The 17,390-nt window shown below is 41.1% G+C and overlaps 1 protein-coding gene across 1 annotated transcript in view; it reads left to right on the top strand.

Annotated features, from left to right (window-relative positions):
• Positions 1–17,390, top strand: part of si:dkey-219c10.4 (high affinity cGMP-specific 3',5'-cyclic phosphodiesterase 9A) — a 114,113-nt gene that overhangs the window by 51,333 nt on the left and 45,390 nt on the right. The window contains exons 5-8 of the mRNA XM_060827737.1: positions 1,041–1,143; positions 5,137–5,279; positions 9,445–9,504; positions 13,090–13,267. Of these exons, the coding sequence (XP_060683720.1) occupies positions 1,041–1,143; positions 5,137–5,279; positions 9,445–9,504; positions 13,090–13,267 (484 nt within the window). The remainder of the gene's footprint in view (positions 1–1,040; positions 1,144–5,136; positions 5,280–9,444; positions 9,505–13,089; positions 13,268–17,390) is intronic.

The raw sequence follows: 17,390 nt of genomic DNA on the forward strand, positions 1-17,390 counted from the left end.
GTAAAGATAGGAATCTGAATATTAATGAGGCAAGTTTGAGCAATAATAAAGCTATGAACTCTGCCCACCTGTAACCCATTGCTGCCAACCAAATAACTTGCCACATCACTTGTCAAAAAAGCTGTACTGAGATGCTTTTGATATGGAGGCCAACGTTGATTCTTCTTGTCTGATTCTGCCACAAATTACACTAGAGACAAGCAGGAGGCCTGAAGAACACGGCAAGCCAGACAGCATCAGGAGGTGGAGAAGTCGATGTTTCATGTGCAACCCTTCTTCAGGACTGGGGGTGGGTATAGGGGGAGCTGCCAATTAAGGGGGTGGCGGGAGCAGGGTGGTGAAGTGGGGAAAGGTGAAGACAGGTAGAACATATTACCTGGTTGGTCAATGGAAGGAATGGATCTGGTAGGTGGTTGGGAGGGGTGGAAGGAAGGTGGAGGACTGGGAAGGGCATTGGGGGTTGGGAAGGGAGGTTATTTGAAATTGGACAACTCAATGTTGAGTCCTCCAGGCTGTAGGCTGCCCATGTGGAAGATGAGGTGTTGCCATTATGATTTACAGTTTGGTTTGTTGTGGCAATGGAAGAGGCTAAGGATGGTCATGTCTCAAAACAAATTACACTGTAGCACATGTCACTTAGGTGCCCATAAATTTTCACCTAATATTTCAGAAGGTCTTTCTTCAGAATCTTAACCTGAAAGCTTTGTTTCTCTCTCCATAGTTGCTGCCAGGCCTACTGATTATTTCCCGTGCTTTCTATTCTTAATTCACATTTCTAGCACCCACAAATATTTTACTTTACAATTAAATATATATTATTTTATTCTTGTAAATAAAAATTGAAACTTGCACTATAAAGACATGCAACCTTCAGACCCTTTGAGATGATATCACTGATAGAGACTGGCTATTTAACTAATGGTGTCTCTCCATTTCTTTGCTGAGTCTATGATTTCAGCCTCAGAATCAGTCTGAAGGAAATGATGCAATGAGTAGATATGCAACAACATTTAAATGTGTGCAATAAATTTTGTCCCTAGGTTACAGACATTAGAGAAAAAAATTCTGGTTGCATCTACAGACATGCCATCGATCATGTATGAGATGAGAAATCGGGTAGAGTCATTTCGGGAGAAACTTGAAGTAAGATAAATCAATTTTGTGAACGATTAATGCCAAAACACTATATCAAGCCAATGGTGAGCTTTCCATATGGTGAGACTTTGTGTGTTTTGATTTCATTATTTTATTTGGTTTATATATTTTATTAAGTATCTCCATGGGTGTCTATTATGTCAAATCTCTGAAATGATTTATGCACCAAGGTTAGGACAAAAGGCCAGCACAATGGTTAGCACTGTTGCCTCACAGCACCTTGGACCCAGGTATGATTCCATCCTCAGGCTGTCCTGTGTAGAGTTCACATATTCTCCCTATGCTTGTGTGGGTGCTCCAATTTCCTCCCACAGTCCAAAAAATGTGCAGGTTAGGTGGATTGGCCATGGAAAGTGCAGGATTATGGATTTGCCCAGTCACTGGGGTGCTCCTCGGAGGGTTGGTGTGGACTCAATGGGCTGAATGGCCTGCTTCCACACTGTAGGGATTCTATGATTAAAATATGGCATTGTTTATTCTAGTTTGAGAAGTTATGGTGTTCCTCACATAATCTGAAAACATTTTACACTTCAGGAGAAGAACAATCACAAAGAAATGGACAACATGTCTGATTATTACAGTTCAAATGAATTAAATGAATGTTGAAATACTTTAATCATTTTTCCTATTTTAAGTTTGAGTTTGGCAAGAAGTGAATAATAGAATACAAACTGTAGTATTATAAGAAAGTTCACACAGTTGAAATGGATAATTGGAAGTGTGTTTTGAGTATTTGCATTATTAATGTATAACAAATTATTACTGTATACTGTATCACAGTACAACAAATCATTCAAAATAAAGCAACTGTGAGACATCAATCTAACGAACTTTCCCTGAGAAATCTTCAGACCATTCAGCATTGCAATTGCATTCACTCTATCAGCAGAGATAGTGGCAGATGAAGTTATGTAACCTGAGCCTGACATGCCACAAATTTGAATTAATTGGACTTAACATGGATTTCGTGGCTGTTGGGAAACTTAACTGTTGGGGAATGTTGAGAACTACCTGCCGCCATGGCAAGTGCCCTTCCAGATCTCCTAGTGTAACATGAGGAGTATCTGCACTCTCTGTAGTTCTCTTGGCAACCCCCAATCTCAGTTCCAGCCTTGACTCCAACTCAGCTCTCCCTGCCTCTTCTTAGTAGAATCATAGAATCCCTACAATCTGGAAGCAGGCCATTCAGTCCATTGAGATTATACCACTGCTCCAAAGTGCATCCCACTCCTCTATCCTATACCTGTAACCCTGCATTTCCCATTTCCCAGACTTCACATCAGTTCTGTTGAAAAGGCATTTACACTCAAAATGCTAGCTTCTCTCTGTCCTTAAATGCTGCCTGACCTGCTGTGATTTCTAGTACTTTTTGTTTTCCATGGCATATCCACCTAGCCTACACATCCCTGGACACCTTTGGTAATTTTGCATGGCAGTCCACCTAACCTGCATATGTTTGGACTGTGGGAGGAAACCGGAACACCCAGAGGAAACCCATGCAGACACAGGGAGAATGTTCAAACTCCATAAAGGTTCCGCCTGACGGTGGAATTGAACCTGTGTCCCTGGCACTGAGATAGCAGTGCTAATCACTGAGCCATCATGCAATGGGCCTCCTCCCCCTATCCTCATGTGCCACGCTGTCCAGTCTGCTTGTCAGAATAAACCATTATTATGGTAGAAATCAGACTCATAATTTCCAGTCATTGCATATGCAGCTCAATGCAAAACCAGAAAGTGTGTTCTAAGTTAGATGCACAAATTTTGCTACACTGTATATCTCATTGAGAGAGTCATTGGTTGCATGAATAAAAGGAGTGAAACCATGGTCATTATCTAACAGATATTTGGTAAGCTCACCAGCTAAAGTTGGGGCTTGTCTATTGATATCGCTGGGTAGCACAATGGAAGTCAATTCCTGGAATTATCACAAAAGTTAAATATTTTGAACAGTACACAAAATTCTGCAATTTACCTGACCTAAGTTGACAGAAAATACAGATTAATGTTCTATATTTAACAAGAATAACTTTTTCCTACAAATAAGTAGAATTTAACTATTGGTAAACAATTACGAACCATTGACATATAACTCAGCTTGTTAAAGCTTTACTCCCCTATAAACTCCCCTTTTACTACAGACATATACACAGACACTGACATTATGGGTGGCTGGAAAGACTGGGAAGGCCTTTCAACAGCTCTTGGTAACAAGGTTCACTGAAATGGTCCTTTGGGCTTGTCAGATGTGCTGCACCTTGATTCTCCTTCTCTAGATGGTTTCACTTGCTTGTAGAAGGTACAGGGTGGGCTGGTTCACTTTTAAAATTAAGTCTCTGGTTTTCTAGCTAAGAGCTACAGCTTATAGCTTACAGCAATGGTAGAAGGGCAAAAGGAAACAACTATTTTCAGGTTTGAGATGCTTTTCACCGTAGACCATAAACATCTCCTTCTCCTCCAGAGGTCAGCCAGCTTTTATGCCATTCTCATCCCCAAATTGTTCATCTATCTGGGGGCCAAGCACTTTTATCATTGATAACTGATCACTAATACACAGACCAATCTGCTACTTGTTACCTACCAAAGCTCCATTTGTGGGCATCCCTTGGATCATCTGTAAACCAGGCTTCCAACTACTGCTTGACCAAGCAGCTGTGTAAATAGCACTTACAATGAGTGCTTTTAAAAAATGCAACAATCTTTCAACAATTCTTGTCTTTTTTTTAAAAAAACTGTTCTTTTCCCATTTCAGTCCACAGAAGTACAGAAAAATAAAAAAGATAAGGTCTTTATGCCATAGCAGTGTAAGTAACCATTTAAAAGTGTAAGGTGTTTTCAATAAGTCAAACAGAGTCTCAAAGATTAAGCATTACATTTGAAATGTGGAATTCATTTCTTCAGATTTTAATAATTGCTGGAGACGTTTAAGAACTAAAAAAACACATTTTTGTACTACATTTCTTTTATTGGTCATTCAGCCCTTAGAGCCTGCTGTACATTCAACAAGTTCAATAACTCCACCCAGGTGACCATCTCTATAACTCTTGAGTCCCTTGTCTATTGAGAATCAATTTAACTCAGTCCTGAATAAGTTGAATGACCCAACCTTCTCTATATTCTGAAGAAAAGAATTCTACATATTAACAACCATTTGAGAATAAGAATTCTTCATATTACCATCTTAAAAAAGAGACCTCTTATACCTAAGTTCTGTCCCTCAGTAAAGGAACCATGCTTTCAGTATCCGTCCTATCATGTATGTTTCAATAAGATCAGATCTTGCATTTCTAAAATCCAATGGATAGAGGCCAACATGTTCAAACTTTCTTCATAAGGTAAGCCTTTTAACCCAGAAATTAGTTGAATGAGTCTTCTCTGAATTGCCTCTGATGCAATTATATTCTCCTTCAAGTAAGGCAATCAAAACTGTGCACAGTATTCTGGATGGGGTCTCACCAAGGCCCTATATAGCTTCAGGGCCATTTATTCCTTTCCTCTTGTAGTTACCAACAAATTTAATTTACCTTCTTTATCACTTGCTGTACCTGCATAATTTCCATTGTACTTTCTGTGCATGATGTGACATTGAATGAACTATTGTAATTTTAACTTCCTGGTTCACACTTTGCACATTTAATTAGAAATTCTTCAATTCATTGATTCAGGAGATATACAATTGTCTGTCCTGTTCACACCAGAAGACCACAAGATATAGGGGTAGAATTTGGCCATTCAGTCTATCAAGTCTGCTCCACTATCCAATATGCTTCTCAACTCCATTCTCTTGCCTTCTCCCGGTAATACAAGTTCCTGATTTCTCAACACTGAAATGGCTTTCTAATTATCACATGTTCCAGGGCTAAAGCCCATAGGTCTGTCAGCAAGTGGAATTATGATTAGTAACTAACATTGTTTGTTCTTTGCTAGCTGTGAATACATGTTCTTTTCTTCGTCCTTATTAAATCTCTTTAATGTTCCCAGAGTGTTGAACACCTCAGCTGGCTAGGGTTATTTAAAGAGCTGTCAGATGGAACGAACAAGCCGTCACCCTTCTATCACAAACGTTCATTAAGAAAAACAAAAGAAGAGTGCCAGCAAGTAATGGAAAATTACCTGCAGATGAGGTAACATACATTGTGAGGAAACTCACTGTGGTGAAACTATGCAGCAACTAAACTCTCTTCTACATTTCTTTTTATTCTTTTGAGGTATGGACTTTGCTCATTGGACACACATTTATTTTGCGTGTCGAATTGCCCTTGGAAAGGTGGCAGTGAGATGCCTTCCTGATGCAATCTATTTGGTCCATTATGGAAAAAAATGAGCAGGACATGCAGATGTGAACAAGGAACAAAAGAGCCAAAGTTAATATATAAGAAGAGATTGGCAGCTAAGGGAATCTGAAAATCTTTTAAAAACATAGAAATAAGAAGAAGGGAAGAAAGAGGAAGAGTGGGCCCAGTTAGGAAAGGGGATCCACACCTGGACATAGAAACGAATGACAGAGATACGATATGATTACTTGCCATCTGTCTTTAGCAAGGAAGAAGATTGTGGCAGAGTCATATTTTTAAAGACATAATGGGCTAAAATTGGACAAAAAGGATGAATTAAAAAGGGTGGTCACCAGATGGGATGCTCCAAGGATTCTGAGGAAATTTGCAAAATCTTTTTTCCTTGCAGATATAGTGGTATTGCCAAGAGACCTGATAATTGTGAATATTATGCCCTTGTTCAACAAACAGTGTGAGGATTAACCAAGCAATTACAAGCCACTTGGTCTAACCTAGGTGGTGGGATTATCATTTCAGAAATAATAATCCTGGAACAAATACTACAAAACACTTGGAAGTACAAGTAATAATTAAGAAAAGTCAGCATTTTCTCTAAATGTGGTTATTCTAAATGCAGTTTATATTTAACTAACTTGATTAAGATTTTTGATGAGGGTAATACATTTGTGGATTTCCAAATGGCAGTAAAATAAAAGCTGAAGAAATACCATCAATGGACTCTTCACAACCTTGAACAATTTGGGCAGTGGTGAGTCATTTGGGAAAATATGGTGAGATTGGGAAAATGTCTGATTTTCCACCTAAGACTTTAATGCGAGATGAGAGACTCACCAGTGAGCAGAAAGGGGTTTATTTGCAAATATTAACATCTCATTGTTACTTATTCATGCCTCAATTATATACAGGATACTATTTTCCCAGGCAGCAGAGAGAAACTAGATGGTAACAATTCCTGATATGAAAGTCTGAGCTATATCTGGCAGTTCTAGCTCTCTATTTTCTCTTCTGGTCTTCCATATCGACTGTCATAGGCAAGCTGGTGGAATGGGTAAAAATCTAGCTGATGATATTTAACATTAAGAGATATATAAGATGATGCATTATGGTAGAAAGAATGAGGAAATATCAACCAAAGTATACAATTCTAAACAGGGTACAGGAGCAGAGGGGCTGGGGTATATGAATATAAATCATTAAAGTTGGAAGGGCAGATTGAGAAAGCAATTATAAAGATATTGCAAAATCCTGAGCTGTGTAAATGGAGATACAGAATGAAAAAAACAATGATTTTAAAACTATGTAAAATAATTAGTTTTTTTGGCCTCACCTGGAGCATTAAATCCAACTCTAGCCTCATACTTTAAAAGAATGTGAAAGCAGTAAAGAGAGTTAGGAAGAGATTTATGAGACTGGTTCCAGGGAATAAGAAAATCACAGTTACTTAGACGGGATAAAGAAGCTGGGGTTATTCTCCATCAAGAAAAAATATTTGAAAAGAGATTTTGTAGAGGTATTTAAAATCCTAAAGTGTCTGGAGAGAGTCGGTCGAGAGGATAATCTCAGTTGACTGAAACTTTAAGAACCATTGAACATCAATATGAGGTGATTAATAAAAGAACCAAAGGCAACTTAAGGATTTTTAAAAAATTCAGTGAACACTTGTTATAGGGGGTGCACTGCCTCATAGAATAATGGAGGCAGTTTTAATTGTGGGTTTCAATAGGGAATTGACTAAATTGCTGTTGCAGAGACCAGACACAAACTTGTTAGTTTGAAAGACCTCCTGTGTATTTACCATTCCTAAAGAGTGATGGTGCTGGCAAAAATAAATTTTTGTTTTGATACAACGTTGACATTTGATATCCCAGAGTCCAAAGATGTGCAGGTTAGGTGGATTGTCCATGTTAAATTGCCCACAGTGCCCAGGGATGTGCAGTACAGGTGGATTAGCCGTGGAGAATGCAGGGTGACTGGGACAGAGTAGAAGGGTGGGTCGGGGTAGAGGCAGTGTAGACTCAATAGGCTGAATGACCTGCTTCCACACTTTAGGGAATTCTATGATTCCATGAAATCATCAAATCTGTTCACAAGCATGGTAATCATAACATCCTGGGGAGTGTTGCTGAGCAAGGAGACCTTAGAGTGCAGGTTCATAGCCCCTTGAAAGTGGAGTCGCACGTAGATAGGATAGTGAAGAAGGCTTTTGATATGGTTTCCTTTATTGGTCAGAGTATTGAGTATAGGAGTTGGGATGTTGCGGCTGTACAGGACATTGGTTAGGCTACTTTTGGAATATTGCGTGCAATTCTGGTCTCCTTCCTATCAGAAGGTTATTGTGAAACTTGAAAGGGATCCGAAAAGATTTACAAGGATCTTGCCAGGGTTGGAGGATTTGAACTAGAGGGAGAGGTTGAATAGGCTGGGGCTGTTTTCCCTGGAGCATTGAAGGCTGAGAGGTGACTTTATAGAGGTTTATAAAATTATGAGGGGCATGGATAGGATAAATAGGCAAAGTCTCTTCCCTGGGGTGGGGGTGTCCAGAACTAGCGGGCATAGGTTTAGGGTGAGAGGGGAAAGATATAAAAGATACCTGAGGGGCAATTTTTTTCATGTAAAGGGTAGTACTTATATGGAATGAGCTGCCAGAAGAAGTGGTGGAGGCTAGTATGACAGTAACATTTAAAAGGCATCTGGATGGGTTTATGAATAGGAAGGGTTTAGAGGGATATGGGCTGGGTGCTGGCAGGTGGGACTAGATTGGGTTGGGATATCTGGTCGGCATGGACGGGTTGGACCGAAGGGTCTGTTTCCATGCTGTACATCTCTATGACTAAACAATGAAGGGAGTGCAGATTTACGAGGATGTTGTCTGCAGCAGTTTTGCTCCAAGGAGAGGCTGCGTAGGTTCAGGCGGGCTTATCTTAAGATCATAGAAGGCTGATCTGTTTGAAGTATCTAAGTGTATGAGAACATGGACAAGGTTGATAGAAAGCAACTATTTCCCTTAGTTGAAGAGTCAGTAACAACAAGGCCTCATTATAAGATGATGGGCAGGAGGTTTAGAGGGATTTTAAGGAAAGGTGTTCTTTCTACCCAGAGAGTACTGGGAATCTGGAATGCACAGCCTGGGAGGATAGCAGAGGCAGGAAGATTCTGGAATGCACTGCCTGGGAGGATAGCAGAGGCAGGTAAACTCCAAACCTTCAAAACCTACTTGGATGAGCACTTGAAATGGCATAACATTCAAGGCTGTAAAAGTAGATAAGTGATGTTTTTTTTGTCAGTGTGGACTCAATGGGTTGAAGTGCCTCTCTTGTATTGCATGACTCTATGATTATGACTGAATGAATTTGTTAGAAGTGTTGTCTGGAAGCCAAACTCAGCAGCAACTGACACTGAAGTCCCATCAACCCCAAACAGCAAAGCTAATATTCCTGGAGGAAGATTTTCGCCAGGTAAGACCTGAATAGTACCATGAGACTTTACATTCCCCTGAAAAGGCATTTGGGACTCAATTTAATGAAAAGAATTGGGCTTCTAGTGTTGCATCTTTTGCTCAGTGCTGTCCAGAAATGTACAGGAATCATGAAATAACAAAAACAAATATTGAAGTTATTCCTCATTATGATAAGTGAAAACTTTCATTCCATGGTACAGAAGGTATTTTAGCTGCTGTAGGAATTACATGACTTCTATTTGTGTCAGATTAACTGAACTCAGTCAGTGAGTTGTTTGCCATATTCTGTGCAAAGAAGCAGTAAATTTGGCCAACTCTGTAATCCTTGGGTGGAACAAGTGGCCTTCTTCTTGGCCAAGATGATTTGATTACCTTATCTCCTAAAACAAGAACAGAACCTTGAACAGAAATAGATGCTTTATTAGACCTGAGTAACCAGCTAAATATTGCTAACCAGCTGTTAATTCGAGGGACATCATTGCTGATGACAGAGTAAGTGAGATCGCTCTTAAAATATCACATTCTTTTTCACTGCAGCAGTCTTGAGGTCACAGAAGAAGTCAGACAGTATCTGAAGACACCAACCTTTGATAACTGGTACGCAAGCCTTGGAGTCTTCCCAGCGCAAGTTTTTAATCAGTATCAATTAATTGTTGTTGGTTTTGAATGACCTGTTCAGATATGTTAACTCATGTAAAAGGTGGGACTTGAATTCAAGTTTTCTAGCTCAGAGGTAGGGACATCACCACTGGACAACAGCCCACAATTACTTGTGTATTTGAACTGAATGATAAATATCGGCCCAATATTTGTCCAACTGTATTTCTGAATTAATAATTGACAGGCTTGTCTGCTGTTAATGTTCTGGTTTGTAACTAGGGGTGGCACAGTGACACAGTGGTTAACACTGCTGCCTCACAGTGCTAGAGACCGGGTTCAATTCCCATCTCAGGTGATTGACTGTGTGGAGTTTGAACATTCTCCTCGTGTCTGCGTGGGTTTCCTCCAGGCGCTCCGGTTTCCTCCCACCATCCAAAAATGTGCAGGTTAGGTGAATTGGCCATGCTAAATTGCCTGTAGTGTTAGGTAAAGGGGTGAATGTAGGGGAATGGGTCTGGGTGTGTTGCGCTTCGGAGGGTCGGTGTGGACTTGTTGGACCGAAGGGCCTGTTTCCACACTGTAAGTAATCTAATCTTCTCGGAAACGTTGTTAATTATGAATTGACCTCAAGTATTAGTCAATCTTAAGTAGTATGTGTACTAGCTGCTGTCAGCTAATGCTTATAAATTGATAAGCTAAGCAGCGATTCCAACACTGTTAATAATGTTATAACCTACATTCCATCACACATTGACAGCAGGGAACGTACAGATTGTCAGTGTGCATTGTGACACTTCATTGGTACCAACAAATCTCTAGATTGGAATACAAGCACCATTCCAAACTCAACATAAGTGTACAACTCGAAACTTATCTTTCAATACTATCAGGCATTCAGTTAGGTGGGGTTGCTTGTAACTGATCATGAGGTAGCAAGAAACAATGATGGAGCCAGAGGAATATCGAACTAAATATCAGGATTAGGCTATTCTTCCATTTGAGCTTGCTCCACCAAGTGGTTCTAACATGAAATGGAATAGAAGTTTATGATAAGCTTGTGAATGTTGGAATGACATTTCCACCTTGAATCCAGACATTCGTTTTTTTTTCAAAAATTGGTTAATCACCTGTGACAAAACTCATAAGTGAATCAGGAAGACATTCATGACTCGTAGCTGCTAATCTGATCGGTTAATTCAAGATAACTGTCTATGCACTACCAGTGTGAATATACTGTAAGTAGGTCTGGGAGTCAATTGAAATGTAACAATTTGTTCACTTGGTGTACTTTGCAACCATAGACCTAGATATACTGTCATCAGAAAGTCCCGAACAGAGCCCATGCCCATCCACAGGAAATAATGTAAATCAGAGGAGAGTTTGGACTTCTCAAGTTCAACTCTACTGGTGAGGTAGACGTCTCCTGCCACTAAGCCGATTTTAAATCCATCTTGTCAAGTTTACCTTCTTTATAAGTTTCTCATATGGAACCATGTCAAAGACCTTGCTGAAATCTAGAAAAAAATCCATCAACTGCTCTACCCTCATCCAAACACTTGGCCACCTCCTCTGAAAATTCCATTGAATTTGTTAAGCCTGACCTCCCTCTAACAAAGCATTGCTGATTATCCCTGATCAAACCTTGCCACTCTAAATGGAGAGTAATTTTCCCCTTCACTATTTTCTCCAATAGTTTTCCTGTCACTGGCATTAGACTCACTGATCTATAGTTCTCTGGTTTATCTCTACCACCCTTCTTGTAAAGTGGAACCACATTAGCTGCTTTCCAGTTCTCTGGCACCTCCATTGTGGCCAGAGATGATTTAAAAATTCGAGTCAGGGCCCCTGAAAATTTTTTCCTTTGTCTTCTGAACCAGCCTGGGATATAACTCATCTAGATCTTTAATGCCTTCTCGCTTCTTAATCAATCAGTTCAAGAACTTCACAGTCCATCATCTTATGTTTTGTACTTGAATCTTCCATCTCCCAATTAAAGACAGATGTGAAGTAAACATTTAACCCTTTACCAATGTCCTCAGGCTTCATGCACAGATTTCCCCCATGGTCCTTAATAGGCTCTACTCGTTCCTGGTTATTCTCTGCCCCTTTGATATACCTGTAGAATATCTTGGGATCCTCCCTGCCAGCATTTTCCATTCTAATTGCTTCTTTGAGTTTCTCCCTGCACATCCTATACACCTGTAGGGCCCCTGTTGTTTTGAATAATCCAATTTCTGAACAGGAATGTTCCTCCAAGACTTGGCCATCAATGGACTTTATCAGCCTCGTAACCCTGTCATGCACATGTCTTTCATTGAAATTAGTAAAAAGAGGAAAACAGGGGCTTTGTGAGGAACACAGAACAATGGAGGAACAAAAATGAAAGGTTTGGAAATAATTAGATAACTCTTTCAAAGAGCTAATTTTCTGTATTACGTGATTCGTAAATAGATGAGGACCGGGAGTAATTTACAAGTAGGAAGAAGACTTTTTTTTGTCATAATGTCTGGTGAACACCATGGTGATGCATAATTGATTTTTATTAAGAATGCAAATACATCTATCAGCTGGGTTGGCTGTTTATTCTCATGGCTTTGTTTACTATTTATCTGTACCACAGTTAATTATGTCTTTTTTTTTCAAGCTTATCAAATTGGATGAAAGCAATTACATCTCATTATCATTCATATCTGTTCCAAAGCAATGGCTACAATGAACATGTAATCAGAATTGAAATTAAATTCAAGGTAGCACCAGTTTTTGACAGTGAACGAATGCGATTGTAAAACAATCAAAGACTTGTGTAGGAGTCCTGCTTTTTTTTTTCAGATTTATGAGGCCTGCAACATAGAGGGCACGGATAATCACATGAATTTGAGAGTCACTCTATTTGGACAGCTCTTTGCTAGCTGTGGTCTATTTGCAGTTAATAACAATAAACCCCCAAAGTCTCAGTGGTGCCAGACAATGTTGATAATTGTGACTAAATTCATAAAGTGAATGCCAACTTTAAAGTGCATTTGGAGATTTTGCTTCCAGCTTTATTTGGTTTGTCTCCCTTGTCTTTATGCAGTGCTTCACATCAACCAATGCAGAAGAAGAGTAGAGGTTTAAGCAGTGATATTACTGTCAGTCCAGCATTTGCATGCATTCATGTTTGATCCAGGGCCAAATTTTAATAAGAGATACAAAGGGATCTTTTCTGATATGTCACCCTTTTCTTATCAAGTCTTTCCAATCTTTCACTCCCAATCTTGTCTCTTATTTGGTAAATTCTACTGAACCCATTGCTCCTGTGAAGAACATAAATTTATTTTCTTAACATTTACATGTTTCACGTTTCACTATTGGGGGAGAAATCTGTCTACATATACATGTCTCTAAATCTGTCAACTGCTTGCATTTTGGGGCAAGGCTGTTATAATTCATGCCAGATATTATAAATTTGATTTTGTTGTGCTTGAGTCTGATCTTCAACTACAAGTCTCAGATTGATAGGTGAGTGCAAATGCACCCAAAATGTTTCAATATTTTGACACTGGTGATGATTTTGTGTTAATCTCAACACTCTTTTCACACCAGGCAATGGGAAGATGCAGAGATCATGGTGCTCCTTCAACTGATGTACATAGACCTGGATTTTATGAACAAATTCAACATTGAAATGGAAGTTCTGCAACAGTTCCTTTTTGAGGTGTATCGCCATTATAACAACATTCCCTTCCATAACTTCAAGCATTGCTTCTGTGTCACCCAGATGGTAAGATAATTACTGGTGCAAAGGGCACAAATTTAACTTACATGGTGGTGGGACCCTGATAATATTGGATGCAATGCTGGTTTGGAACTCACCCATTTTCAAACTCTATTGAAGTCAATGTATAACATTGGGTGGGTTGTAAAATGGGTGTTCCACCTGATCCAGTGGGTTTCCCACATGGTAAATCAGATCAAAATTGTCTTCTAAGTTTCCAAGCTTGAGATATGTTTGCTTTATTTTCATTTTTGCTACATTTCTGGTTTTGAGTATAATTGGAATTCCTTCCTCTCAGCTCTGAAAACCATAGAATTGTCATCGCAAGTCTTGAAGTAGCTGAATCATATAATTCACCAGGAAGCAATCGACCTTTGATGTCTTGCTCAATAATCTATTTCATGTGAGTGAGGCTGAACAGTGAATGTCAGAAAGCTGTCCAAATATAGAGGGCTTTACAACCAAGTCTGATGTAAATTCAGTCTATACATTCAGACAATATTCACCCAGGCAGTTTTATAGTCCCTTTGATCCAGGAGCAGTGAAGCTAATTTCAAATTGTTGAGCTTGACTCAAATGATACAAGGCTCTATAGTCTGGAGTCTTTCAGTTCTGTGTTATTCAATTCCACAATGCCAATGACCTGGAAATTGTGCATGATTTCTGGTCAATCTCAGTGTAATCTGAGCAGGATGAATGAAATAACATGAAATATTGAAGGATTTTAAAAGTGAGTTGACCTTCACTACTTTTCACATGAGCATCCATTGATTTTTATTCAAAACCAGAACACCCACAAAACTGGTGATCTTCCTCCAAGATGCAAAGGCGAGAAAACATGTATTTGATTGTGTCCCTCACATTGCTCCTAGTCACCTGTGTAGCTTCAATTGTTTGTTGGTCACAACTTGTGTTTACGAAAGGGAGATTTAAAAAAGCAGTCACTTTAACTGAATAAAAGGGGCATGAAATCAGTTAGTTAAAGAATTGTTCACTGGCTTGGCATTTCCAACCTTGTTCATGGTTCTGAGTGATGCCTAGTTCTTGACACAAATCAATTGCAGTAAATTATACACTGATTTACAGAAGGTTTAATTTCTGGGCTAATGAAAATGAGATTGCATGGAAAATTGAATTTAACTTCACCTTCCCTAAATTGACATGGTGTATTCTGGGTACATTGTTCCCTTAGCAGAAGGTCTATGCCAATCAGGTTATCAAGTGATGTGTCAATAACTATCATTCTTTTAAATGTAATGAGGTTTCAACCAATCCTGTCTGAGAAGCTGCTTTCCAATTAAAACCAGGGCTAATGACTCCATTACGTTTAAACTGAACACCGAGATGATCGGGAGATGGTGGTGTGATTGAAATCTAGATGGCACAAGTAATGCTGTGGAGCTATGGGATCAAATCCCATTATGGCAGCTCGTGGAATTCAAATCTAATGAATAAATCTGCAGTATAAAACTAGTCTTAGTAATGGACACCAAGAAATCCTTCCTGACTCTGGTGAGAACTAATCTGGTTCTTTAGGGAAGGAAACCTACCATTCTTACCACATCTGGACCACATGTGACAACCACTGCGGTATGGTTTACTGTTAACCGCACTTTGAAACAAACCACCCATTTCAAGGACAATTACTGACAGCAAAACACCCACAGCCCGTGAAAGAATAATGGGAAAAAAATTAAATTGGGCTAAATGGAAAAACCACATTCATTAGAAGTGTCATTAAAAGATAAGTGTTATAACATGAGAGGAAATTACATTCTGAAGATTAATAATGCATATTAATATCAAATACTATGCAATTATCTGCAGTGATTAATTTTAAGAGCATTATGAATAAAAGACCAGTGTAGATCACATTCAAAGGTATACTTTTATAGCTTTTTTGTATGTCATGCATTTATATGTATTTAAGAGTTTATTAATCTCTTAATAATAAATGAGAGGTCAAAAATTTTTACTGATAGATTTTTCAATAGAGGAGCTGAAAATGTGTTGCTGGTTAAAGCACAGCAGGTTAGGCAGCATCAAAGGAACAGGAAATTCGACATTTCGGGCCAGAGCTCTTCATCAGGAATGAGGAGAGTGTGCCAGGCAGGCTAAGATAAAAGGTAGGGAGGAGGGACTTGGGGGAGGGGCGATGGAGATGTGATAGGTGGAAGGAGGTCAAGGTGAGGGTGATAGGCCGGAGTGGGGTGGGGGCAGAGAGGTCAGGAAGAAGATTGCAGGTTAGGAGGGCGGTGCTGAGTTCGAGGGAACCGACTGAGACAAGGTGGGGGGAGGGGAAATGAGGAAACTGGAGAAATCTGAGTTCATTCCTTGTGGTTGGAGGGTTCCCAGGCGGAAGATGAGGCGCTCTTCCTCCAACCGTCGTGTTGTTATGTTCTGCCGATGGAGGAGTCCAAGGACCTGCATGTCCTCGGTGGAGTGGGAGGGAGAGTTAAAGTGTTGAGCCACGGGGTGGTTGGGTTGGTTGGTCCGGGCGTCCCAGAGGTGTTCCCTGAAGCGTTCCACAAGTAGGCGGCCCGTCTCCCCAATATGGATGCTAGTGTAGCTGCGGAAGATGGAGTGCCTGTATTGGCGCTGCCTCGTGCTCCCACGAGGAGTTTGAACAGTTCATCAACTTTACCAACACCTTCCATCCCGACCTCAAATTCACCTGGACTGTCTCAGACTCCTCCCTCCCCTTCCTAGACCTTTCCATTTCTATCTCGGGCCACCGACTCAACACAGACATCTACCATAAACCGACTGACTCCCACAGCTACCTGGACTACACCTCCTCCCACCCTGCCCCCTGTAAAAACGCCATCCCACATTCCCAATTCCTTCGTCTCCGCCGCATCTGCTCCCAGGAGGACCAGTTCCAATACCGTACAGCCCAGATGGCCTCCTTCTTCAAGGACCGCAGATTCCCCCCAGACGTGATCGACGATACCCTCCACCGCATCTCCTCCACTTCCCGCTCTTCCGCCCTTGAGCCCCGCTCCTCCAACTGCCACCAAGACAGAACCCCACTGGTTCTCACCTACCACCCCACCAACTTCCGTATACAGCGTATCATCCGCCGTCATTTCCGCCACCTCCAAACGGACCCCACCACCAGGGATATATTTCCCTCCCCTACCCTATCAGCGTTCCGCAAAGACCACTCCCTTCGTGACTCCCTCGTCAGGTCCACACCCCCCACCAGCCCAACCTCCACTCCCGGCACCTTCCCCTGCAACCGCAGGAAATGTAAAACTTGCGCCCACACCTCCTCCCTTACTTCTCTCCAAGGCCCCAAGGGATCCTTCCATATCCGCCACAAATTCACCTGCACCTCCACACACATCATCTATTGCATCCTCTGCACCCGATGTGGCCTCCTCTATATTGGGGAGACGGGCCGCCTACTTGCGGAACGCTTCAGGGAACACCTCTGGGACGCCCGGACCAACCAACCCAACCACCCCGTGGCTCAACACTTTAACTTTCCCTCCCACTCCACCGAGGACATGCAGGTCCTTGGACTCCTCCATCGGCAGAACATAACAACACGACGGTTGGAGGAAGAGCGCCTCATCTTCCGCCTGGGAACCCTCCAACCACAAGGAATGAACTCAGATTTCTCCAGTTTCCTCATTTCCCCTCCCCCCTCCTTGTCTCAGTTGGTTCCCTCAACTCAGCACCGCCCTCCTAACCTGCAATCTTCTTCCTGACCTCTCCGCCCCCACCCCACTCCGGCCTATCACCCTCACCTTGACCTCCTTCCACCTATCACATCTCCATCGCCCCTCCCCCAAGTCCCTCCTCCCTACCTTTTATCTTAGCCTGCCTGGCACACTCTCCTCATTCCTGATGAAGGGCTCTGGCCTGAAATGTCGAATTTCCTGTTCCTTGGATGCTGCCTAACCTGCTGTGCTTTAACCAGCAACACATTTTCAGCTCTGATCTCCAGCATCTGCAGACCTCACTTTTTACTTTTTCAATAGAGGAGTCAAGGCTCCATTTTTAAGCCCATTCTGCACTGCATGACCAGCTCCGCTGGAATGGCAGTCAGAGACATGGTGTTGCAGTTGGCATTCATGCCCTGTATGAGGGAGGTAAAATCAACCAGGGCTCTCCCTCCAGA

Source organism: Hemiscyllium ocellatum, chromosome 7 (genome assembly GCF_020745735.1).
Source record: "Hemiscyllium ocellatum isolate sHemOce1 chromosome 7, sHemOce1.pat.X.cur, whole genome shotgun sequence".
Classification (NCBI taxonomy): Eukaryota; Metazoa; Chordata; class Chondrichthyes; order Orectolobiformes; family Hemiscylliidae; genus Hemiscyllium; species Hemiscyllium ocellatum.